At 40.2% G+C, this 25,666-nt stretch overlaps 1 protein-coding gene across 3 annotated transcripts in view; it reads left to right on the forward strand.

Annotated features, from left to right (window-relative positions):
• Positions 1-25,666, forward strand: part of ctnna2 (catenin (cadherin-associated protein), alpha 2) — a 359,609-nt gene that overhangs the window by 122,407 nt on the left and 211,536 nt on the right. For all 3 annotated transcript variants that reach the window (XM_054603691.1, XM_054603690.1, XM_054603692.1), the window contains exons 3-6: positions 3,824-4,019; positions 6,650-6,816; positions 8,015-8,134; positions 9,913-10,179. In XM_054603691.1, coding sequence (XP_054459666.1) covers positions 3,824-4,019; positions 6,650-6,816; positions 8,015-8,134; positions 9,913-10,179 — 750 coding nt within the window. The remainder of the gene's footprint in view (positions 1-3,823; positions 4,020-6,649; positions 6,817-8,014; positions 8,135-9,912; positions 10,180-25,666) is intronic.

The raw sequence follows: 25,666 nt of genomic DNA on the forward strand, positions 1-25,666 counted from the left end.
TTGGCTTTTACTGGCTTCCCATAAGAATAAAGACATGAATTAGAAACAGTGAACTGATGAATGAAAAACATCAGTAACTGACTGAAAATGAATTGCCTTTGCACCTTTGGAAAACGGAATCTACAGTATATTATTGCCTTCTTAAATCAGGTTGAGTAGATTCTTGGAGCTCAGTATTACAGTGGGCGACACTAAAACGTGTTTAATTCTTGGGCTCTGAGCTAGACAGATCCGTGGGTGGAGAGATTATGGGACAAAGAGTTATTACCAAGGTGAATCATACAATCTTATTTCAGGCCCAGTTTTTGAATAAGCAAACCCTGAAAATGTTAATCTCTGTTTTAAAACAGCCTTACTTTGACTATGCCTGTACTACAAGTTAAAGTTGCGGCCCCCGGAGGACTAAAACTAAACTTCAAACATCTCAAAATAAACTAATAAGGGTGGTGTTGAACGTTGGCCCTTTCCAAATCAAGGAATTATAATTGTTGACGGTAGAAAATAGGGTAAGGCAGCTGAAATTTAGACTTACTCATACGATCTTGGAAGGTTTTAGGCCAATTTAAAAAAAAAAAAAAAAAAAAAAAAAAAAAAAAAAAAAAAAGAAGCTAGTTGGGGACTGTAGTAAATATTCACTGAGTTATGTTTTTGTGTGAAATTCATGTTTTGTTTGTCGACAAACCGATCCTCACAGCATCGTACGAAGTTGCGTACCTGATCGCAAATCATTCATTGAGTTACGTTTTTGTGTGAAATTCATGTTTTGTTGGTTTTGTTCTTTGCACACAGTGGTTTTGTGTGCAACTGATGCATGGTTCATTTTGTGCACTAATAAAATATATACCTATGTTTTGAAGAAATCATATTTTATTTTTCCAATTACGAAGGGTTCGGTGAATGCACTGATGAAGCTCGCAGGGTTCAGTACCTCCAATGAGGTTAAGAACCACTGCTCTAGAGGCATTGCCACAGACATGCCATGTAAATTTAAGTCATGTTACGGGGGAAAAATAGCAGCCATATCAGCCTGGACACATTTCTGTAATGTTGATTAACAGTCACAAGAATTCTCATTGCAGTCTGTGAGGTGGAACTTGAAAGAATAGGGAGTGTATTTATTTACGTGTCTGTCGGTGGTGGTAATCTAGGCTTTTTTTGTTGGCAGCCAGCATTTGAGTGCCTGTTTGTCTGTGTGTGAGGTGGAGAGAGTTTGTGTCCCAGGTTTGTGTTCGCTTTCATGTGTAAATATAATGATGAGTTATTGATTCAACACATTTAGTCTTTCAGCTGTGTGAGGTGATGTAGAGCAGATGAGCTGATGGTAAACAGATGTATCAAAGTTAGTTGTCAGGGCGGCTTTGAATGCATATTTTGAAATGAATAATGTTATTAAATAATGAATTACTTCTTTGTCAAAATAGTTTCAAAAGACCAGAAAGGTCTGATGTCAGCCCTTCTATTCCTGAATCCATCTTGAGCAAGGACATACATCATTAAAGTTTTCATTCCAGTCTAGAAGCCCTTAAGTAATGCAGCCTAGACGGGACATAACTTTGCTCTTAGCAGCTTTTTAGAGTGAAGGCCTTTTGATATATTCCAGAAACTAATTATATCACCAAATTGTGCAAGTTCTGCTGCTGTCTGACTGACACTCCAACAGCAAGACTTGACTGGAGTGTGTAATGAGCTATTCTGTCCATGCCCTCAAACAGACGTATGCAATCGTGTGCAGCAAACGTGTCACCGGCATAAAAGCAGTAGATATATTCCCACCCTTTAATGAATTATTAAAAGACCGCAATGATTGCTGCTCTTCTGTTTCCTGTCCTTTACGCCGAGTGAATTTACTGTGGTAATTTTGGTCTGATGTTAATGGAACTTTCATTTTTTCTCACATTATTTTTGTGGAAGAAACCAAAACCAAACACATGTTCTCAGTGCGTGTCCGCATTATCGCCAAGTGCTTAATAGATATTTCTCAACAATGAGACAAAAAAAAAAATATTTAAGATTTTATTCAGATGCCTGTTTTTGGTAATTTTATGACTTTTGTCAGAGGGCTTGTTTGAAATAGTTTTTTTTCTTCTTGTGACACTTACAGCAATAATTACATGAACAAGACATGTTGTTTGCACATAACTTTTGTTCCTGTTTATCATCCTCCTGACTGCTGTGGGGAGAGATCAATAGTTATGTCGTCTAATACAGCCTCTTGACTCTACTGGAAGCTTTCTTAGTGGAAAGTATTTTAATGCATTTCTTCTACAAAACATGCTTCTGCAAAATGCTGACTGTACCAATACAATCATATTAAGGGCTCATTTTGTGGGGTTCAGTAACTCATCATCCTATTGACTGTGTGCACTGTAGCCTATCGAAAAGAAGTGAGATCAAAGAAATGTTGCCTGAGGCTCATTGTACAATGAGAAGGACAGTTTGATGGACCAACTCTACTTTACAGCACTCCTGCTTAAGCAGTTGGAATAAGTATTTTCAGTGAGATGAGGCCATGTACCTGATTTATAATAATCAATTTATATCAAATGTATTTCAGATTTAGCATGTTTCTGCAGGTGTAATGACATTCTAAGCAATTGCTTAGTTATGGTTTATAGCCCATTTTTATGGATGAAGACAAAACCAGGACACAATATACTACTATCAAGGGGAATGTATGTTTTCAGAAAAGGAGAAAATAAGATTCTTTTTTATTGGATTGCTCGGAAAAAACCCGACACAGCTCTGTGTCTGTGTTCGTAAATGTATACATACATATTAGAAAACGTAATTTTGTATGGAGCTTGAAGAACTAAAAAATATAAAATTCAATCAATAATTCAATAAGAGATGAACAGATACTGATATCAGATAACAGTCTGATACTAACTCAAATAGCTGTGTCGGGTTATCTGTGACTATAGGTTGATCCGGTACCAGATAACATCATTTCAGTTAATAACAACTCAGTACATTTATATTTATATTTTTATTTGTTACATTTTGTTTTACAACGTTAGGAGAGGAATGTTTAAGTCAAGCCTGATGTTACCTAACACATAAACTAATGATCCCAGTCACTTTCACACAGTGAGGCATGAACATTATTAATTGAACACTGGTATGGGTATGGTTCTCTGTATCGAACGATACCAAAAGTCCAGATATCACTATCGGGACTGAAAACATAGAATCAGTGTATTGAATTGTAATGAATTAAATATATACCTAGTTAATTCAATTTCCCATGTGAATTGTTAGTCCTATCATTTTTTTTTGTTTTTGATCAAAGTGTCAGTGGCTGATCTTCACAATGGCTGTGTGCCATAACTTCTTAAACCAGGATTACATTACATTACATTACATTACAGTCATTTAGCAGACGCTTTTATCCAAAGCGACTTACAGGAAGTGTATTCAACATAGGTATTCAAGAGAACTACTAGTCACCAGAAGTCATAAGTGCATCTCCTTTCTTAAACAAGCATCTTAAAGCATAAACCAGAGCAAAAGTACAGTGCAGAAGCAAATTACTCCGAAAACAATAATTGCAACAGACTAATACGAATACAATAGGTGCTACAAACTAATACGAATAAGATAAGTGCAATAAACGAATACGAATACAATAAGTGCAACGAACTGATACGAATACAATAAGTGCAACAGCTGATACAAATGCAATAAGTGCTACGAGGAAGGCTCAGGGATTACACAGTCATTGTTGCAAATGCACAAAACCAGCAATTTTTCACCCCCGTCCCTCTGTTTCACATGCTGTTAATATTATTCAACCAACTGTAATGACCTCTCCTCTTTTCCCAAGGTGACTACCCTGGTGAACACCAGCAACAAAGGGCCGTCCAGTAAGAAGAAGGGGCGCTCCAAGAAGGCCCATGTCCTTGCAGTGTCTGTTGAGCAGGCTACCCAGAACTTCTTGGAGAAGGGCGAGCAGATCGCCAAAGACAGCCATGACCTCAAGGAGGAGCTCATTGCTGCTGTTGAGGATGTTCGTAAGCAAGGTGAGCCCGTTGAAGGTTCTGAAATAATCATTGACACATTTTTTTAATTTACAGATACTGAGTGCAACTCAACTCATCATCATTTCCAGCTGAAATAATTGGCACTGCTGGAACCATTTTCTGTGAAAGGACTGTGATGCCACTGTTGTTGTTTTTTTTTTTACATGGAAGGCTACTCAGGGAGAGTAATTGCTTTACAAATTGTAATGTTTGGAAGCGTATAAAGTGCTCTGACTGTCAGAACATGTCAAATGTTTAAAGTTGTGTGTGCTTTAAACAGTTTAAGAGTCAAGAGTGTCGAGGCAAATCCATTACACATAACAGATTAGTACCCATTAGTTTCGGGCTTTACTTGGTGCAGGCAGCTTCATAAATGTAACGAGCCTAATTCCGGAGTTTTACCCTAAAGTCATGCATCGTTAGAGCTTCGACTGTCTGTGATGGTGGGGAGCCTGGCTGAATTGTAAGACATTACGGAAGCCCATTTTCATTAGCAACAACTCTTCACTTCAACAAATTATTATCAGTCTTTCGGGGAGCTCTCGCTCTTATGGGTCACTTTCACAGTTTTCAAAGTTTCTTTTCGGTGCTGAGAGCAGGTCAGTGAGCCTTTATGCAAATCAGATGATTGGCCACAGAACGGAATTAGATTCCCCGTTCAATAACTACATCAGCAGGAAGAGCAAATGTAGCTCAGCAAACAGTATGTTGTGTTGTAGGTGTATTCCTCATCCTGCGCTGTCAGCTCCAGTTGGCCGCCGCTGCTGTTGAACACTGACTTGAATATATTTGCACTCAGCTCTTTTGAGGCGTGAAATAGACTGTTGCCACACAGGTCATCACCACAGCTGACATCAAACAAGGACAAGATCAATCTTCCGACCTGTTTGGCGTGTGAGCCAAAACCAAAGGACGGCTGTGTTAAAAAAGTTTTTGGAAGACTTTCTTTAAGTTTGGGCCTGTTTCGGACTGATGTGGCACAGCCTTGCATTTGTGTTTATGTATTTATACTCAGGATTATATATATGCCATTCAAAAAAGGCAATAAATCAAACTCAGGACCTGTCATACTCAGGAAAAAAAACGTTGGTTGACCAACACTAGAAAGGGAGATTATAGTTAAAACTCCACATCTCTTAACCTTTTACTGCCATTATGAAAAGATGAGCTAGCCCTTCAGTACAGAAGTGGGCTGCTGATGGGCCTCTCTTCATTGTCTCTTTGTACACTTTTTTTTGCTAGGCTGGATATAATTGCATTTCAGGGATTTTATTTTAATAATTAATAACGCCAGAAATATGCTATGTTCACTGTACTCAGCAGACTTTAAAAGTATATCTCCTTTTTACAAAACCTTAAGCAGCCACTAGAGTTGTCCCCAGATGACATCATCGGCCTAGTTAAGGTCACAGTGAATTGTTAAAACACTGTTAAATATGTCATCACCTCATCAGACCTGTGTGATCGTGACCTCATCATACCAAACCCCTTCACCTTGTCATGATTAAATCATAGATGCTGATTTCAGACCACAGAGGGGTTCAGTAATCAGGCCCTTTGTGCTGCCACTCTTCACTAGCATCACGGGGCCAGGCACACTTCTGGCACTATCAGCGCCGGTCTTTGTTTGAGTGCCAGCCTTGTGTTTAGATGTTAGGATGTGTCCGATGCATTTTTTCACTTACTATGTTTTTTTTGCCCTGTTTTAAGGCCTTTGTTTTTTTTTTACACCTTGCTCAGTATTTTTTATTAATGCTGAGAGACCTAGCACTCGCCCCTGTTGAGCGCAAGATAGCAACACACATTTGAATAAAGCATGGTGAACTGGAAAAGAGATGAGCTGCATGTTTTAATTTTGAGAGCTAGCACTGCCACTGTTGAACCGCTTCCACTTTACCAGTGACCCAGTGGGAAACCTTTTGCATTACTATGCAGAAAATAACCTATTTTCTCACTAATGGGTGGTTGTATACAAGCCTCAAAACAAAAATATTGGCGGTAAATATACATTGAAAAAGTAATTTGTGCTTCCCAGAACAAATAAACGTGAAATAAAACAATAAATATATGTGTTTATGCAGTTTGTATTAATGTTCAGAGCTGTTAGGGATGAGTTATGCAAAGAGACACAGGAACTGATGCTTTTCTGGTATGTTATATGATCCAAGGTGAAATGGTTGACTCACAACTAAACCTCTTTGCAGCACATTATGTCGAGGCACGGCTCAGCAGCCATGACAATTCTGTAAGGCTTCTAGGTTACAAGCCTATTGATTTCTGTGCTTGTGTGGGTTTGAGTCAACTGGGGCATGCAACATTTCAGATCTATTTCCTAACAAGCAACATCAGTTTTATGAGCTCTTAATTGGATGAAGCAAGTACGTAGTGGGCCTTAAACCTGTTATTTTACAGGGCAGACACAGAATGTAGGGACAGTCAGTCAACTCATTGTAGTCATACTACAACATCCGCTCTCTCTATCTTAAACTGGTGTTAAACAATAGAAACGTGCAGAATGTGTATCTACAACATACACACACAGATAATAATACACTGTCCGCTCTAGGCTAAGATATAATCATGTCACTCTTTTACAGTTTCCTTACAGTTTTCTCTCTTTCCTCTTGCAGGAGAGACGATGCGTATCGCCTCGTCAGAGTTTGCCGATGACCCGTGTTCCTCTGTGAAGCGTGGCACCATGGTGAGGGCCGCCCGTGCCCTGCTCTCTGCCGTCACCCGGCTGCTCATCCTCGCTGACATGGCTGATGTCATGAGGCTGCTGGCCCACCTTAAAATTGTAAGTGCGACCATCACCTTATTTTGAAACACATGTACGGTTCTTCTTCCAGTGTACTTCCTGAACTTTAATTCCACTATGTGTTTTTTTTGTGGTTGACACCGTGACCTCACAGAGTTATGAAGCCATGGGGTTACACTTATTGGTCATGTTGTGTTAGAGTTAGAATACTCATGATAATTGTAGCATACATTGAAATAACAGATTCATACCCAAATCTTTTTGCAGCTGATAGAATCAAGTGTATCAATAAGGCTTGCATGCACTTTGCTTAAGTACACTGGTGTGGTCAGTTGTTAAAGAAATGACGTCCTTTTGTTATTAAGCCCACATCAGCAATGTATGCTTTTATCCCAGCCTCTGCACACATTAGCATATATATGAGGCATGGAGGAATATCCTGCGACCACACACATCTGATTGTACTGTATTAATATCATACTACAGATCCCTGATGTGATTAACTACACATACCCTTCCCCACGCATCACCGTAGAGGAATCTATAGAACGCAGGTTTCTCAGTCCTTTATTGTGAAAATGGCTCAGGCGTGGAACGAGAAGGTAATACAGGGTGTTAGAAAGAATAATATGCAACTGGCATAATCTGAAACAAACTCAGGCCTCCATGCACCTTCATTCACTCACTGTCTCTCTCTCACACACACACACACACACACACACACACACACACACACACACACACACACACACACACACACACACACACACACACACACACACACACACACACTCACAGACACTCATAGTCCTTTTTTCCAAGCTTCGTTCTTGAAGCCCACAGAGGGGCTTAACTCTAGCCAGAATAAGCCCGCCATCAAAGGACACTTAAAAGTTATCGCTCTCTCTTCTCTCTTTTCCATTACATCTTGTGCATCACTTTCATTAGGGATAGAAATGAGTTCAGAATCAGAGTGTACCCGCATAAGGGGGCGGAGATTACTGAAGTGAGACCCAGTAAAAACTGGTTATTGCCATTTTAAACCCGGTTGCAATTGCATAGTGTTCCATTATTATTTTTTTTATCTTGAATGTATGTTGTTACATTTATGATTTGATGTATATTACAGAATCACACTATATAAATCAATGTATGCTAGTTTTCAGGTTCATCCACTGAGTTTTTTTGGGAGATCCATTCATTTATTTGTGTGTCCTTGTGTGTCCGTGCGTTACAGGTGGAGGAGGCCCTGGAGGGAGTAAAGAATGCGACCAATGAGCAGGATCTGGCAAACCGCTTCAAGGAGTTTGGGAAAGAGATGGTGAAGCTCAACTACGTGGCAGCTCGGAGGCAGCAGGTATCTGGAAGCTCCCTGTCTTCTGCTCTGTCTCGCACAGAATAATTTAACAACTCCTGACTTGTGTGTCGCATTCAGGTACAGGGAGTTCCCATAGGAGAAAGCTCTTACAAGTGTCTTCACTACAGCGATGTCTTAACTTCATATGTAGGTTGTAAGTGCACAGCAGAATATTGGTGAACAGCTGAAGATACAGTAAATGGTTTAATATTGTATGAGTTTAGGCTATTGTTTTAGAATGCTGTTGGCTTAAACTCAAAGGGCCAAAAACTGCAGTTTCTCAAATGGCCACTTAAAGCTGGCTCCAACAGCAATTCATCTCCATAGACCATAGAAAGTCCAACTTTACAGCAAATAAACATGTTTACAGTCTGGAACAAACAACCTTTTCTGAGCTTTATAGCTAATATGCCATTCATGAAAACTGTACAAGGGCTGAATATTTTTATAACTCAACCATTAAAAATGTATTCAGGCTTAGAGTTATGTAATATTTAAGGGCAAGGTTGCTTTGAGTGACAGGCGGTTTCCTTACCAGGTTACTAGCCGCTAGCTGTCTGCTCTGCTGCATCAACCAGGCCAACCACAGCTTCAGCGACCATCTGCATCTTTGCCCAGTTTTAGAGTTAGGCTGTGTTGTCAAGGTGGCGATGGCTGAAGTCACCCGCTTTGAGCTTCACAACAGCTTTTCACAAACCTATGTGTGACGTCACGTACACTCAATATTTCATACAGTCTATGATGTAGCAACAATCAGAGTTTTGCAGAGAGAATCCTGAGACAGTGATTAGAAAAAGTATTACTTAGTAGTTAGTGAAAAAATATTTGCATAATTATTTTCAATTATATCTGCTTTGCATTGTCTCTTTAAGGTCTGCTTTCATAGCAACAGACACACGCTGCCATCATGATGTGAATAACAAGATGATCTTTTTTTTCTGGGTGGGGGGGGCTTGGTTATTTAAGCAGGAAAGGAACCTATTTTGAATAAATTATTGTTCTAATAGTTGTGAAATTACTCAAACAGCAATGACAGTTCTAACACTTTCAAAGTGGTTTATTTCATAAATATATGTATGTTTTATTGTATAAGTTACAGCTGATAGAAAATACAAAGTGTACTTTGTAACATTTTAGCAAAACATAAATGGTGCTGGGTATAACTGGGTATAACTGTAAGTTTTTGCTGAAAACGCTAAGTAACTTAAGCTAGAAATAACTTCATCATTTAACTGTAAATCAGCAAATATCCACATCACTGCTTATTTCACCCAGGAGGATAACACATGAAAGTGTTGGAATATCACTATATCACAATATAACATGGCCCCCAGTGTGACAAAAAGCTTTCAGAAGATATTTCCAATAAGTGTCATGTTGGCACGTATCCACCCCGCTGAACTGTCCCAGAGCAAAACACTGAGCTGAATTCCATCCAGCTCGAGCGCTGCTGATCTGCTGACACTGCCCTGACTTTGTGTGGTTGGAACAATACCAATCCATCAGCTGGGACATGACCTTTTGTTTTGACAGGAAATGTCTCAAAATGGGATCAGGTCATGCTCTGCCAGACTCTACTGTGAATCATTGATTCCATCAAAGGACCTTTTTTCTGCTCTTGCCCGATACTATATAGATACTATATAGAAAATACATTTTGAGAAATACACTCTTTTTATGGGCTCTCTCTTAACTCCTAAATATGCACTGACTTTTCTTGAATTACTGACTATACATGTTTTTTAGTGCTCACTTGAGAACCTTTATCACCTCCTCAGGAGCTGAAAGACCCCCAGTGTCGAGATGAGATGGCAGCTGCACGCGGGGCCCTTAAGAAAAACGCCACCATGCTGTACACGGCCTCACAGGCCTTCCTGCGCCACCCAGACGTGGCAGCCACACGTGCTAACCGGGACTACGTGTTCAAGCAGGTTCAGGAGGCCATAGGAGGCATTTCCAGTGCTGCTCAGGCCACCTCACCCACCGACGAGAAGCACGGCCATGCCGGCATCGGAGAGCTGGCTGCTGCCCTCAATGAATTTGATGTAAGTCAGAAAGCATTTTCACTTTCCTCCATAGACATGATTCACTGCTGCCATCTAGTGGTTATATGTGGATGGTGAAGTATTTGTATGTTCACAGCTGGTACATTGAAGTGGTTTTGGATGACGGATCAGGATCTGGATGTGTTGTGAATCCAAATGTGTCTCATTGGTGTTGAGGACTCTTAGGCCACTGTTTCAGGATTTCTCCGCTTTATTCACGCTTCAATGATGAGACCAAAATTGGATTAGCATACACTTGAAGATTTTAGACATTTAGCTGACACATTCAGAGCAACTTTAAATGAATGCTGCACATTTCCATTTAAGACCCCCATTATACTGCAGTTTTGCATCAGCATACAACAGTCTACTTCTTCCTGTTTTATATCAGATATACACTATATAGATCATTTTCGAGATATAATAACTATTGCAGCATTTTCAGGACATTTCATCCCCCTATAGTTAGAAAGTAATGCACTTTGTATCATTAGAACGCGTACCCACTGCACCTTTTTTGATATTTCATTTGATAGCACATTTAGTATTGTGCACTGTCCCCACTGATCCACGGCATCAGGAGCAGTCTTGCTTGGTTTTCCATACAATACATCATAGGACTTGCTAGAAACTGCAACCGCCTATTTTTTGTCACTGGAATTGATAGTGATTCATTTATATTTCACATCATCTAATCTGGATCTGTCTGAAGAATCAGGTTGGCTATTTGTTACAAAGCTTTTATTTTTTAAGACTGACAAATGTCACACAATCTGTTTACTGGAACACAACGTTACCACACCTAGTTCTGTGACAGCAATAGACTTGAAAATGTATGTACATTTTTATCTCCTTTATAGCTCTGAGTTTCACTTAATGCACTTAATTTTTCTTGAGTCTTCAGGAGAGACTCAAGAATATTTAAGATGTGTATTTTCAAAGGAACAAACAGGAGATTTTTACAGAGATTTTCACTGATTAGTCGACATAGCTGTGTAATCTTACAAATTGTTATATTCAATAATTTTTTTTTTATATTTGATGAATAAACCCATGCTCTTAGGCAAAATTAGTAGGATTTTCCTATAGAAACAGTGTATAGACTCACACAAAAAGACATTCTCTCAATCATCTCTTATTATCCACTGAAAGGCGGTGGTGACGTCTGTATGTTAGACTCTGCCCTCTGCCTGTATTTTTTCCTTTTGCTCTATTCTGGACATTTCTTGACGTCAACCTCTATAAATACATAGCGACCAGGTGACATATGGTAAGCACCCATCCAAGACACAGTAGTACAATGTAGTAAGGCAAAACGCCCAGCGTACAAAGCTCCGACCAAAACGGGAGTCTGGCTCTGTTGAGTATGCCCTTAAAACTAAAATACTTTGTTTTTATATTGTAGGATGAACACAGTCTATGAAAGACATGTGCTGCATTTCAGTGTTATGGATGTTTTCTGTTCACAAGGTGCCTAGTTTACAGTACGTGCGTGACCCCTTGTGGCGATGTTTGAGAATTGCAAGTAGCTCCTATATTTAACATAATGCTGCTTCTTGTGAGGAGACATGTCAGACCAGTAGGGTGAAACATAGACTCTGGCGTATGAGATGAACAACTAGAAGCTATTTAGTGCTAGTCGCTTTGAGAATAACTAAATCCTAGTTTCTTCAGAACCTGCTATCCTGTTGTTCTGCTACAGGCCGGGGCCTGTGGTAATAACATCCACTCAAAACGGTACAGCTTTTTAGAAAAGCAAGGGGCCTGCATAATTGTATTCCATTCGGCAGACAGGAAGCAGTTAAATGAGACATATTGGCCTCTGCTTAGCCCTCTGTGCTTGCCTGAAGCTGGTACATGTTTAATTCTTGACTTACCACAGAGACACAGACTGTGGTCAGATCCTCTCAGAATAGTAATGACCTGATATACTCAGCTATGAGGCATGGCACTTGCAGGGTTTTGTGCTGGTGCACGACTTTGCATACTAAGTGTTTTTCTGCACATGTACTTCTGTAAGTGGTTGTGTTTGGTTCGAAGGCACATGCACACTGTACACACGATGCGTATGATTTAGGATGTATACGTTATTGTAATTCAATGATACGACCTAGCATACACACAGACTGAGACTCAGATAGACACAGCCTATCCAGGAAAAGAGGCTTTTAATATTGGAGGAGATTTTATTTTTTTGGTTTATTTTTTGTATGATGGTGCTCATTTCATTTATGGGCATGAGTGATATCGACAAGCTGTTGTTGTTGTTGTTGCCAAACAGATGTCATCATTTTGACTATTGGTTTTGACTCCTTCATTCTCTATTCTGTCAATAGAGTCTCTTACAGCATCTTTCACTCAGACATTACAAGACATTTAGTGACATGAAAATGCAGACGTGTGTCTAAGCGATCACAATGGTTTATATCCGTCTCACACGTCTCACACTTACTGAGGGAATAATAATCCCGATCACGTATGTAAAAACGTATTCCTTTTTGGGTAGACTGAAGAAAAGAACACAGAGTACCTTTCATTTCCTGTTTCTCGATGCCAAGACAGTGCAATCATCTGTAAAAAAAACAGCACACCAACACGGACAAATCAGTGAGAATATAGATTGCCTGCTATGTGGATTGTTTTCCATCGTTATTATGGAAAACTACCTGAGGACTCTGGGTGTTTTTGAAGGAAGATTTTGGCTCATATGCCTCCAAAATGAAAATGGCAAGGATGTTGAGTGCATTGCCTCAACTGCTCCTGAACATGTACTGTCATTGACAGAAAAGGTTAGACAAGCTTTTTAAATGCAGGGCACAGATGCGGGACTGAAAGGGCAGCTTATGAATAAGACAAGGAAAGGGGTATGACCTCATCTGTACTTTTTTTTTTTTTACCGACACCCAGATTAGTTTGGAATGAGTCAACTTTGGACGTAGAGGTAGAAAATCTATTAAGAGAGAAGGTGGAGGTCAGCATCAGTTCAAATTCACTCAATTTCAATGTGCCCCCCCACACACACACCCTCCAACTTTTACCTTTAAGAGTTCCTCCTCAAATATATTTCAACAGTATCCTTCAGAATGCTGTGTTCCTGTTGAAAAAGTCAAAAAATGTTCCCTGATAAAAAATGGGACTTTACAGTTTTATAAACTATTAGGTTACTGCAGAAATGTTAATGGCTTCGAGGAATGAAGATGTGATTCTGGATTTTTTTCCTGCACAAAATAAGGCAAACAATTTATTTCACTTAACATTGATTAATGCATTTAAGGTCAAAAGCATATTTGAAAGACCTCATCTGCCTGCTCTACCTATGGGAGGCATTGACTATGACAGATAGAATAATGACAAACCAAACAAATACCACCCAGTGTGAATAACAACACATACAGAGTCTCCCAGTAAGTCCTTTAATGTTAAACACTAAGTTGTAAAATAGTGACGGTTCTGTCTTTCTACACCAATGTACCTAAATGTTGTATTTAAAGGATGGTACTTATTTGTTAGCCTGTCATCCATATCCATTTTATTTTCCCCAAGTACCACCCGGGACTGATTCACTTGTTACATTATCAGTTGGCAGTGAGATAGTCTTGAGATTGGTTTTATTATTGCGGTCACAGCTGCATGGTTCGGTAAAGGCGACACATCATTTGAGGACGACCACCTTTAAATTCGCTATGCAGGAAAAGCCCTGTCATGTTGGAATGAAAGTCTTTATTTGGGGATTTGCGCTCAGTAGGAGGACAGATGGAGTCAGGGCCCTACGGGTATGTGGGTAAAGACACACTGTAGCACACACAGGCGCAGATTTTGAGGTCACAGCACACTCCAAATCTATTGGATTGAAAAAAAAAAGGAGTTCTGTATTAATTATAGCAAAGATTGTAGAGTGTATAAATATTTTTTTTTTTACAATGCAGGTTATATGCAGGTTTTTTTTTTACCTCATGTTAGATCTGTTTCAGAGGACGACCTGTCACTTCTGTGAGCATTTACATTTAGGCAGGAAACAGACAGGCTGTCGCTTTTTCCTTCGCACTTTGTAACTGCCGTGCACATTTTCATATGCAAAAGATCTCCCTTTGTCTCCCTGTCATTCTCCCTCTGTGAGCCTCCTTATCTCTTTACAGTTAAAAGAAGCACCTTATGCAGCCTTTTCAAATTGTGACTCTGTGGGTCTCTCCCACTCTCACACACCTATTTGAAGTGTCACACATAAAGGCTTCAGCTTGTGAGCAGCAGAAAAGTAAGTACTTCTTGTAAACCCTTTTCATGGAGAAATACAAGATACACTATGACTCAGGTGATGTAGCTGAGCCAGGGAAACCCTGCCAGTTAAAAAAGGTTTTTCCTTTTATTCCTGTGCTGATGCTGCTTCCATTCGATGAGCAGGAAGAGTGGGAAGAAGATGGGGATGTTGTCTTTAAAAGGAGCTGTATTTAACATTCCGATCCTTAATATAGAAGCAAACAACTATTATGTATGTGAAGATAAAGTTGAGTAATGTCTACCTGAGCAGAGAGAGAAGTCGCTCTGCCTCTGTGTGTGTTGTTATCCGAGCTTTTTTGGTGCTTTCCTGACATAGCCGGGCCATTTGTGCATGCTGGTAGTTCATGTTTGTGTATTTAAGCGTGCCTCGCTGGTTAGCTCACGGCCAGCGCTCATCAATGTTCTCATACCGATGTTACAACAGCGCTGTGGTGGAAGCGTAGCACCAACCCTAAACACTCTGTCAGCACTTTCTCCCTAGTTTGCACTGTGAGAGCTGTTAGTACCATTAGCTATGAGCCGCCAGCTCGCCGTAGACATGTTAAGAGCCAAAATTTGGATGTCGCATTTTTTAACATACATGTGATTTAATAAAAATGATTACCCTGTCCTCCAAGCTTTTTCTTCTCTCTGAACCAGAAATTGAAATGTGCAACTTCCTGATAAGGACTGTGCAATTGAATTGTATGAATTTGGTGGGTTTGTTTTTGTATTTTCTTTATGTTAAATTCGGCCCAGCACTGTGTCCTCTGTGTGTCACATATGCTCCTGATTAGATCAATGCAAACAGGTGGTGCAAAGGTGCAGCTGTATAAATACATAGGCATCAGACTAAAAGCAAACAGTCTGTTCATACCATGACCAGCAGATGGCAGTGTTTGGTTACTTTCAACACTCGTCCAGCCTCTCCCTCCCTCTGTTCCCCACCCTCACTCTAGTTTTTCCATTTTTATCCTTTTTTCCTGCAAGTCCTTAGATACAGAGATTTTTCAGCCTGGCTCATTCTCTGCTCAGTGTAAGAGCCTGCATCACCTTGTATGGTTCTGTGCTATTAATGAGATGGAAGCTACCTTCCAATGCTGCTGCGATGGTCTGACAAATGAAGAATCTTGAATTGAGATCCGACAAAGAGGATTCAGAATTTGAGTTCAACAGATACAGCCTTAGCAATTTGACCCCTTTAGCCCAAATCTGTTAGAAAGCAATGCTTTCCTTCTCTCCACATGCCTGCAAAGAAAAGGCTGACACAGTTAGCAGACCAGTGCTGTCCCAGTCATGTTGTGTCATCACATCACACGGACACCTACAGCTATCTGACATTAAAACACAGTGTATAGTTCTCAGTTGAGCTGTGTTTGCTGTACACACACACACACACACACACACACACACACACACACACACACACACACACACACACACACACACACACACACACACACACACACACACACACACACACACAGGTACACACACAGAAACACATTTCATTCACACACAGTGCAGACATGCATACACGAGCAGAGCGTAGCTTTGAGCCTGCGGCAGAGATCCAAGTCGCACTGGATCATTTTAACCACGGTTTTTGTTTCCATCTGCTTGTCCTCTTTCTTCTTTTTCTTTTTTTTCAGGGGGGATATTTACACAGCATCTTTCCCACTCCCCCTCACCTCCCTGTCTTAGTCTACCTCCCTCTCTCCCTTTTTTCTCTCTCTTTGTTCTCATCTTGTGATGTGTCTTGAACCAACAAAGGTGTTTGAAATGCTTGCATGTATACTCTGAGCCCATTTGGTAGCAGCATTGTATTTTCATGCAAAACTCTCCTCTATATATTGCAGGGCCTGTAGTCACACTGCACAAGCATATGCCGGTCCTCTCTCTGCATACATTATAGGCTAACTATAACCGGATTTGCTCAGGGAAAGTGTGCATGACAGCCAGTCCTTTGAATCTCACTGTGGCAAGCAAGCATTGCTTCCAAGTGTAAGTCGCTTTCCAAATGTTTCATGCGTCAATCTGTGCACAGGAAGGTAATTGACCACGTTTCTGTTTATGGGATGACGCACTAAGACGCCCCTTGAAATACAGCTGAGATGGGAATTCCAAATGAACATCACAGACATCAGACCAGTTAGGAGAGCTTTCTATGTTATTCTTTGTTCTGTGCAATATGCCTGTATATGAAGATGGCCTTCTGCTTTTTCTTTTCAACAGTTTGTCTTCTCTTGCCAACAAGATGGATTTCTTCCTCTGGTGGTATGCGCGATAGACGGGCTCTTCATCGTTAGTGTGTGCACAGTGACTGCCTAGTGATGACCTTTTCGCGTGCTCCTTTTTGTATATGAGCTTCTGCCGAGCCAACCTCAGAGAAACAGTGGCTGGAGAACAACCCTGCTCTAATGTATGTAGATGTATTCCTAACTGAGGGATAGCTTTCTTGGTAATTGCTATATCAATCTATGCACTCCTATCCTTGCTGTCTCATTCCAGACTCTCTCTTCTTTCCCTCCCGCTTTCCTTCCTCCTCTCTTGCATACTCACATGCAGGGTCTGCCTGTTTTTTTTTTTTTTCCCCCTCCGCATAGTCTCTCCTGCCCTGATTTTTTTCTCTCTCCTTGACTCGCATTTATTCGGCACTTGAACATGTGGGTTTTTCAACACATTCTACAGTTGCCGGGTGAGAAACTGTGAGAGAGGAAAGAGTATATCCCGGTCACGGTTCCCCACTGATACTCGCTGGGGAAGGTCAGACACAAACATGCACAGATGCACAGGCATGTACAGATACGCACGGATCCCAAGCATTAATAACGGCATCGAACATCGCCAAGTGGCAGCGTTATTGACAAGAACCCCGTTGAGTTCAATAAAACTCCACTCCATCCGTCATTTTCACCTTGGCTGAGCCATGTGTTAGCCCAGAGGTACACCCTTAAATTGCAGCATCCTCTGCCTGCCAATTGAAACACTGCCTCATTCTCCATGGACAGATGCACCTGTCAAGAGAAATATGAATAGGGGAATAGAGCTGAAGTAATGGGACATGACCAGGGAGATAGAGAAGTATTGGTTTGTTTGCTGCTGTACAGTAATTAGCCCCTCTTTGCCTTGTCTTGATAGCAATAATGCATGGGAGAGAAGCAGGAGAGTGGGATGGGTGGTTGGTAAACAGGCTTCAGAGATCCATACTATTTACAGTTGGTGCTCGTAGCCTTGGGTTCATCGTGATCAGCTTCTCCACTTCCTTTTTCCCAAAGCTCAGTTTGCAGCTTCGTTGGAATTACTCGGCTCTTCTTGTTTATCTCCAGTTATAGATTTATTCTTGTTAGATTAGAATGACTGATGTTTCCGCCAAGGCACTTTGGCAGTTTGCATTTACATGTCTAGATGATGCACACGACACAGCGAAAGTACTTCGGGACATTTATCATAATGCATTAGATGGCTTATCATAACAGTGCAGACTCAAGTATCCACAGACGTTCGAGGTTGGCTTTAATTTATCTCTGTTAGTATTGCATGTTATAAGCAAAATTCACACTGTTTTTCTTGGCCCACAGTCACGGTTAGAACGGAAAGAAATGATTAACGGAGTGTTAAGAGATTATTCCAACCAATCTCTCTATATATGGGCAGCCACCCTAAATTATATGGCAACAACAACCAACGTGAATTGCTTCACTGCATCTTCCTTCCGACCTCTCTCAGCTAGAACTCTTGGGAGTTGATTTCTGAGTAGGTGCAGCAAATTACTTTTTTTTTCTTCTTTTTTTTCTTGCGTTTTAGTCAAGGTCTTCACTGTAAGAGCCCCACCTGCCAGCTTGCCCACTCAGCTCGGATCAATCTTATGGATGCGGGGGCATGCTGGCTCTTGTACATACAGTACATGTTCTGTATGCAAACACACACACACACACACGCACACACACACACACACACACACACACACACACACACACACACACACACACACACACACACACACGAACACACACCAGGCTGTTTGTATTTTAACAGATTGTCCAGTTTTGCCCATAGGAGCAAAGGCTAAGGTTTTGGAATGAATGCTCCTCTGGTCAAATGTGTCTTATATTGTACAGGTAAAATGCACAAACAGAAGCAAAGCTAAGTGACAGGATCTCTGCTTAAGGCCAATCTGACTGTCCTTGCCAGCCGCAGAATGATACAGTACTTTTTGAAAAGTTTTGATGACTTTCTGAAATACGGTTTTTCATCCCACACATAGTCTTTCACCATTTCTCAACAATAATATGGAAATGCTCACGCAAACACACAAATACAGAGTCTTGTCATTGAGGCTAGAGTTTCTGAAATGCACTTTTTCATCCCACACAGTCTTTCACTGTTTCTCAACAATAATAGGAGAATGCTCACGCATACACACAAATACAAAGTCCTGTCATTGAGGCTAGATTTTCTGCAATGGATATATCTGGCAGGGAACTCCTGGTGGGTTTGAGACAAACCTAACCAAAAGATTATAAATGAGCTGCTTGTCTGATTTTCAGTCTCCATGTTGCCAAGCTAAGCTCCCTACCTCGAAGTCTGACTGTATAGAAAATGCAAAGTAGTTTATTTTATTAAGGCACTATTCTGAAGTCATTCGGTGGTGTTAACATTTGAGAAAACCTTAAAAAAACCTGATTAAACCTGTAGCTGCCGTTTCTTCTGTGATGTGACTTGTCCTGCATTCAGCATTGGACAGTGGAACTGTTAAGCATACATGTAGCAACCTTTTTAATTATGCTTAGTGTTTTTTTAATAGACTGATAAACCTGAGGCATAGAGAGAGTGTGCAGTCTGTTAGAGCCGCCTGGACTGGAGATAGTGGAATTGCCACAGGGATTTACCAGTCACACATTCAAGGCCTTTAATTCACAGGACTTTAAGGTGGCAGCAACACCTCAATTAAGTGTTGGCTGTCTTGGGTTACCTACTTAAATTCTGTAGACGAGTCAGTAGAATACAAGAAGACTATTCATCCTCAGCTAAGAGCTACATATGTGATCCTGATTCAGGCTGGCAGATCAGGACGTTATTTACATTTGGGGTGTGTTATTTTAAAGGACTTAAGGTCCATTGTTGACAGGTTTGATAAACAAACAAATATATATATGGATATATATGGTGAAAGTGAAAGCTTGTATTAAAAGCCAGTAAAAAGCAGTTATCCTCTCTGGAGCTGAAGTTGAAGTAGCCAAAAGGAAAGAACGGACTTTGAATTAATAACAAACCATTAATTGTTTGCTACTATTCTTCAGCAGGACCTGGTTCCCCCGATGCAATGGGCTTGATGTTTCTTTTTTCTTTTCACCTCAACTTACAGTCACAATAAAAAACCTTAAGCAGCTCAGCTAGGGAAACCAACCAACAAGTGAAACCAAGCAATAGCCAAATGTGCATGTTTGAACTGTGCAGCACTTAGAAAACTCTCTAATTTCCCCCTGTGGCTTCCAGAACGGAAGTGATGCCCCATATCCCAGAGCTCAGTTTGGAAGAAGCACTAATGCACTAGTGAAGTTGCTAAGATGAGTGTAGCTTTGTTGACAGGCCAATTTAGCTGTCATTTTGAGATAATGTAGTGTTCCGTGGCTGTAAGTACATCCACATAGAATGATGATCCAGAGCTCAGCTCTCCCAGATCCTACGTGAAGCCAGTTCCCTTCCTCTGGTTTTTATTTATTTTGATTTCCAACTCTTAAGGAAAAAATCGACAAAGAAATGATGAGACTGAAAGTTTCTCCTAATTATGTGAATGTGTGAGTGTTTTTCATACCATATTTAAAGCAGTCTGCTTCATCAGACAGAAGGACGAGGAGGTGCTCCAATTAAACAAGACGTCAAGTTTAAGTTCTCATTAAACTGGTGTTTTTATAATCTCAAGGTTCAACACATGAGCTTTTTTATTTTCAACTCACGAGTGGTTTTTTTTTCTGATTAATTATTTCCTCTCATCAGCATAGCTTTCATTGTCAACCTCGTCCTTTTGCAGCAATGGAATTGACTGCTATCTTTCATGCTCCTGCTTTGACAGCATTATGTCTTCATCTTGTTAGTTCCACATCTTTTGCCTTTATCCCTTTTCCGCTCTTTTAAATTTTATACTGTAATGGAGCCCACTAAAGCATCCGCAGGATGTGCATCACCATTGTGTGCCGTTGTTCTCTCAGTTTCAGCCTTAATGGCATCCATTGGCAACTACGCTCTGGCTGAAGGTTGTACGCGTTTTCTGTATCTTTCAAAAGCTTCAGCAGTTAAATGAAAAAAACTTTTGAAAATGATTCTGCCTTCCTTGCCAAGACCTCTGGCTGCCTGTTCTCCATCCCCATCTCCTCTCCACACCGAGGTAAATACCCAGTTGGATATTCACCAGTGAATGCTCTGCTCATACATCTCTCCTCATTTACCAACTCATGTGAAACCCAAACAAACGGTTGAACATCAAACAAATTACTATAAATCTTGAGTTAAAAACCATGATGTAATGCGCCTGTGTGAAAATAGTGTGTGCTTTCACTGATCTAAAGCGTTTCATGCTTTGCAAATAATAAAATGAGCGATGTAGGAAATATCACTTGCAATTTCACTGCCAGCCTTGTTCCTTTGTGCTGCCTTTGCATCGACTGTTAATTCCATTAAATGCAAGTTCACTGGGGTGTCATGGTCGTTCAGTCTGGTGGTACAAATGACATGGCCATGTTTCATGCTGTGCTGCTGCCTCACTGTCTGCTATTTAACATTTGTTTTTCACTGTTCTATCAAACTTCATTTAATTTGCGAAAGGAAGCTGACAGCTTTTCTAAAATGAGCATCAGGGAATCACATGAGCATCCATGAAAATAAACATTTAAACCTGAGCCAGAGTTAGAAGGTTGATTTTAATTCTTTGCTTGAGGGAAGATGTTAAATGTACCCTGTGGATTTTTATAAACAAACAAAAGTTGTATCTGCCGCCATTGTTACTCACTAAAACACATTGTGTGTATCCTTGAGGTCTACAGGCCTTTACACAATGGGGTATGATGGATAAAAGCCATAAAAATACAAAATACTGGGCTTCAAATGTTTCACATCAAAACTATTCATACCGGCAGAGATGCAAGGTTGCGATAGTTGCAGCAATTTTTCAGTAAAAGGTTTGGATAGATTTGTGCAGGCAGAGGACCAACTACCGGGATGCTATTGACCCAAAGCAGCATCTGTCAGTCTGCCTGAGGTAAATTGTTGTATAGCTTCAAGTACTGTAAGCGGTATTAATAAGTTCCTTTTAGCAAACTTTGGGTGAATTTGAGTTCCCTCTGGTAAACAAATACACAGTGTACTGGGTATTATGAAAGGTAAGAAGTAGAGGAGTGGACCTGTCCTTTACTGTCCTTGTCAGGTTGAATAACAGGGTTTGGACTATGGAGCCTCCCTGTTGTTGGACATTATAATGGACATACAACGTGATCGGCTAACGCTATTATTTAATGTGCAGAAGCTCAGAAAAATTGACCTCGCTGCAGAAAAATAATCCTTATAATCCTTATCGTGTAATATTCCTGGTGTGGGTGAAGGTACTCATGACAAAAACAGCAATTCAAAAAAATATTGACGTGCTAATGAATTGCACGATATGTGAAAGCTTTAACAAAGCCTTGAATGCATTTCTCTCATCAGAAGATATTTGCAACCCTGATGTTTATGTAATTTTAATCTTTGCATTGTTTATACCCATGTTTGCTATCCCATTCTCCCCTGCTTATGTTAGTGCTGCTGGGTGCATTAAAGCTGCCTCTGTATCAGTGGAATATCATTAAATCATTAGCAGGACTGTGTCTCGTGTCAATAACGAGTGCATTCCTGCGTGCTTGCAGGAGAAAAACAAAAACTGCTCCATGCTGCTTCTACAGGTCACATCTCCACAGTATACGGTATGGTTAATTCAATATCAAAGAATGAAAAGCGCAACAAACAGAATGCATTTGACATAACACGAACACCAATAGCAAAACACAGATAAAGAGGGGAAAAAAAGAGGAAAAGTAAAGATATGATGTTTGTGAGGTATAGAATAAATTCAGCTAAGGAGAGAAGGAGATGCAATAAAGACAGAGGGGCAGAGAGATCACAGAATCCTGCACTGTTGGTCTGTTCTTACCAGACTGATCTGTCAGTCACAGTTTAAATTGTATCGTGAAAGTGAAGTAAGCATTGAGTTGTCTCGTACTTCTTTACAGAAGTGGGGTAATGTTGTATAACACATTTTGCAACAGTTCCCAAGTTGAGGAGTCAAAAATCCAACCTGACAAATATCTGACAAAATGATATAAATAGTGATAACAAAAACCTCCTAATAATAAATGATGACCTAATGTGTCCACACCTATAGTTCAACAGTTGGGTCTTCTTAGCATCCATAACATAAACCTCTAACAAATGATTATCGCTGGATTGAACTAAACAAAATCACCTTTTCTACTGCTCTCATTAACAACAGAAAGGGACGCCATATCCATAGCTGAAGTCTGAATTGGCATAAATCATGTCAGACAAACTTATAAGGCAAAACACAGCTATTTTTTTTACATTATTGAAGATATTTTGCTTTATTCTGACTTAAATACAGAGAAACCAAACCTATGGTTTAAGCAATACTCATAGGTTAATATAGAATGCCCCTGATTATACATGCTGATTTCAGAAGCGCTAAGGGAAATACAAGCTTAAAAAGTATGGAATCTTTTCTGCACTTTTCTTCCACATTTACAGTAGAAACACACCCTCAAGATATTATTTCTCAAAGAAGCAATGTTTTGTTTGTGAAGTCCCAGAAGCCATTGTGTGGAGGCTGATTTTGGGAGCAGCTGATCTTGGGAAAAATAGACAGAGTGAAGGGGCTGGGTCATTGGTAGGGACACAAACGGTGTCTATAGCAGAATGATTTCTATTGAAAGGGTTGGCAGTATGTGGGGTTTGAGGTTATCATTATGCTGGACAGAATTTGAAAAAGCAGAAAATGAAATGAGAACTGTATTCATATTCAAATTGAGACAAGTGCCTGCACGATTTTCAATTATGGGTGATCTGTATATTTATGCCTGCTCCAAAGGAAACTGGACAGGGCCGCTCAATGCTTTTTTAAGGCTGAGCATCACGAGCATTATTCTGCTGACAGTCTGAGCCGTGTATTTGGGTTGTTGGGCGGTCAGATGAAGAATATATACATACAAAATATAAAAAAATACAAACTTATAGAGCTCAGGGATGCATCAGCACCTAAATGGTCCATTGCATACAGTAAAAATAACACAATGTTTATTATTATTCTATCCAATTAATCTATTTCTTTCACATCATAAGCAGAAAAGGAGAACTATTTTAACCAATGCATCAGTAGGAAAATGTGTTGAAAAATGGTCCTGCAACCAAGACACTCATGAAAGGTGATACAAATTTGTCTGATGAAAGAAAATCATGCAGGATTGGAAATTATTTCATCTGTTCTCATCTTCGTTCCTTCTGTCACTGCCAGCCCACCAGGACAAGTTTTAGTACACCAGAAATTGCAGTCCGCCCCAGGGTGTGCTAGTAAAAACCTTGAGCCCTGACTCCTCTAACATGACTGTGTCGAAGCTCTCTCTCTCTCTCTCTCTCTCTCTCTCTCTCTCTACTAACTTCTGTTCTTCCCAGGTATCACTTAGTCTTTCTCCAGTGTGTGAAGAACTGTATATGTGTATCTCAGAAGTAAAACAGAGTTTCAACACAGTTGTACTCACAAATGTTGAACAATCTACCATAGATCATTACTACAACATAGCACAGCATTTCGTAGTACAGTTTTGGGGTTTGTCTAGACTGCAGTATTTGTTATACATCTTTATATGGAATCAGTTGAGAATCTGGTTTGGGCTTCACCAGCTATTCTCAAATCCGTTCATTGAGTTTGTGTGTTAAGTCCTTCCTCTGGTCTTAGTAACTATAAGCTACTATCAAACTAGTCATTCACTAAATCAAGTTGCACCAGCCGAACTTAAGGAATATCTCAGCTGGTAAAGACTTATGTAACGTGTAAATCAAATCAAATTAATTCAAATGCTGCATCCGGAATTGCAAATATGTGTACTGTCTTTAGTCATACTTTTGTGTGAATAAACAATATGATGCATCTTTTCTGACTCACTGAACCTTAATTACCACATAATTATGCCGGTTGGGGACATGTAACCATGGTAACCAGTGCCAACCTTATATGACCAAACGTTCACTTTGTATTACGCCTTACAAAGTGGAATCTTCTACTAAAACTTATATTTAAGCGTTATTGGCGTTATATAGCTGTCCACCATTGTCTGTCATGGATGTTGTTGTCCATGCCACATTTCATTATGGGATATTATTGCCGGCTTAGTGTCCAGTGATTGCATACTGTAATATTTCAACAGAAATAGAGTGCACTTTTGGTTTCATACTAAGGTATAGGTTGCCTTGAAAAAAATAATATACTGTTTTAGTGTACTCATGCAGTGATGTACAGGTGCAACGGAGCACATTTGTGACCTCACCCAACTTACGGTTTCGGCAGTAAAACAAACTAAACACAGCATCAGAACAGGCAGGATCAGATATGAAAACATAATATTACTCTAAATGGGTTGCTTAAATAGCTGTTTCTGTCAGTTAGTTCAGTTACCTGGCAGTTGTTTGATGTAAACATTTTGCAACAAATAAATTCTGCATAAGAACTCACTTTTTATTAAGTGATGTGTTAATCTCCACCTAATGAACACTCCCATTAACAGCTGGTGCAACCATTTCCTGACATCTAGAGACCTCTGTTGCCAGTAATCTGGCCCTAAAAGTGTAAGACATACGAAGCAATGTATCGATGTTTGACGGCCTTTCTGTCCTTCAGTAACACATACAGTTGCGCTGTGGCAGCTACACTGAATGTAAAAGCCCTTGTTACTGTGTGGCTGCATGTCTAATAGCACAAAAGGACATATATGGTGCCATGGCAACCCCTCTGGCTACGTGGACACGAGTGTGCCTGCTGTGTGTAACATCATTTGCCCCGGTCACTGTGGATATTCAGACACCTTGCTGTATTGTGAGTGACACAGGGGCATCAGTCTGAGTCACACAATGAGAGGGTCTACTCAAGCTTCTGCTGGATAATTAATAAAGTCCTTTTCTCTCCAACCCTTTTCTC

The sequence above is a fragment of the Anoplopoma fimbria genome, chromosome 9 (assembly GCF_027596085.1).
Source record: "Anoplopoma fimbria isolate UVic2021 breed Golden Eagle Sablefish chromosome 9, Afim_UVic_2022, whole genome shotgun sequence".
NCBI lineage: Eukaryota > Metazoa > Chordata > Actinopteri > Perciformes > Anoplopomatidae > Anoplopoma > Anoplopoma fimbria.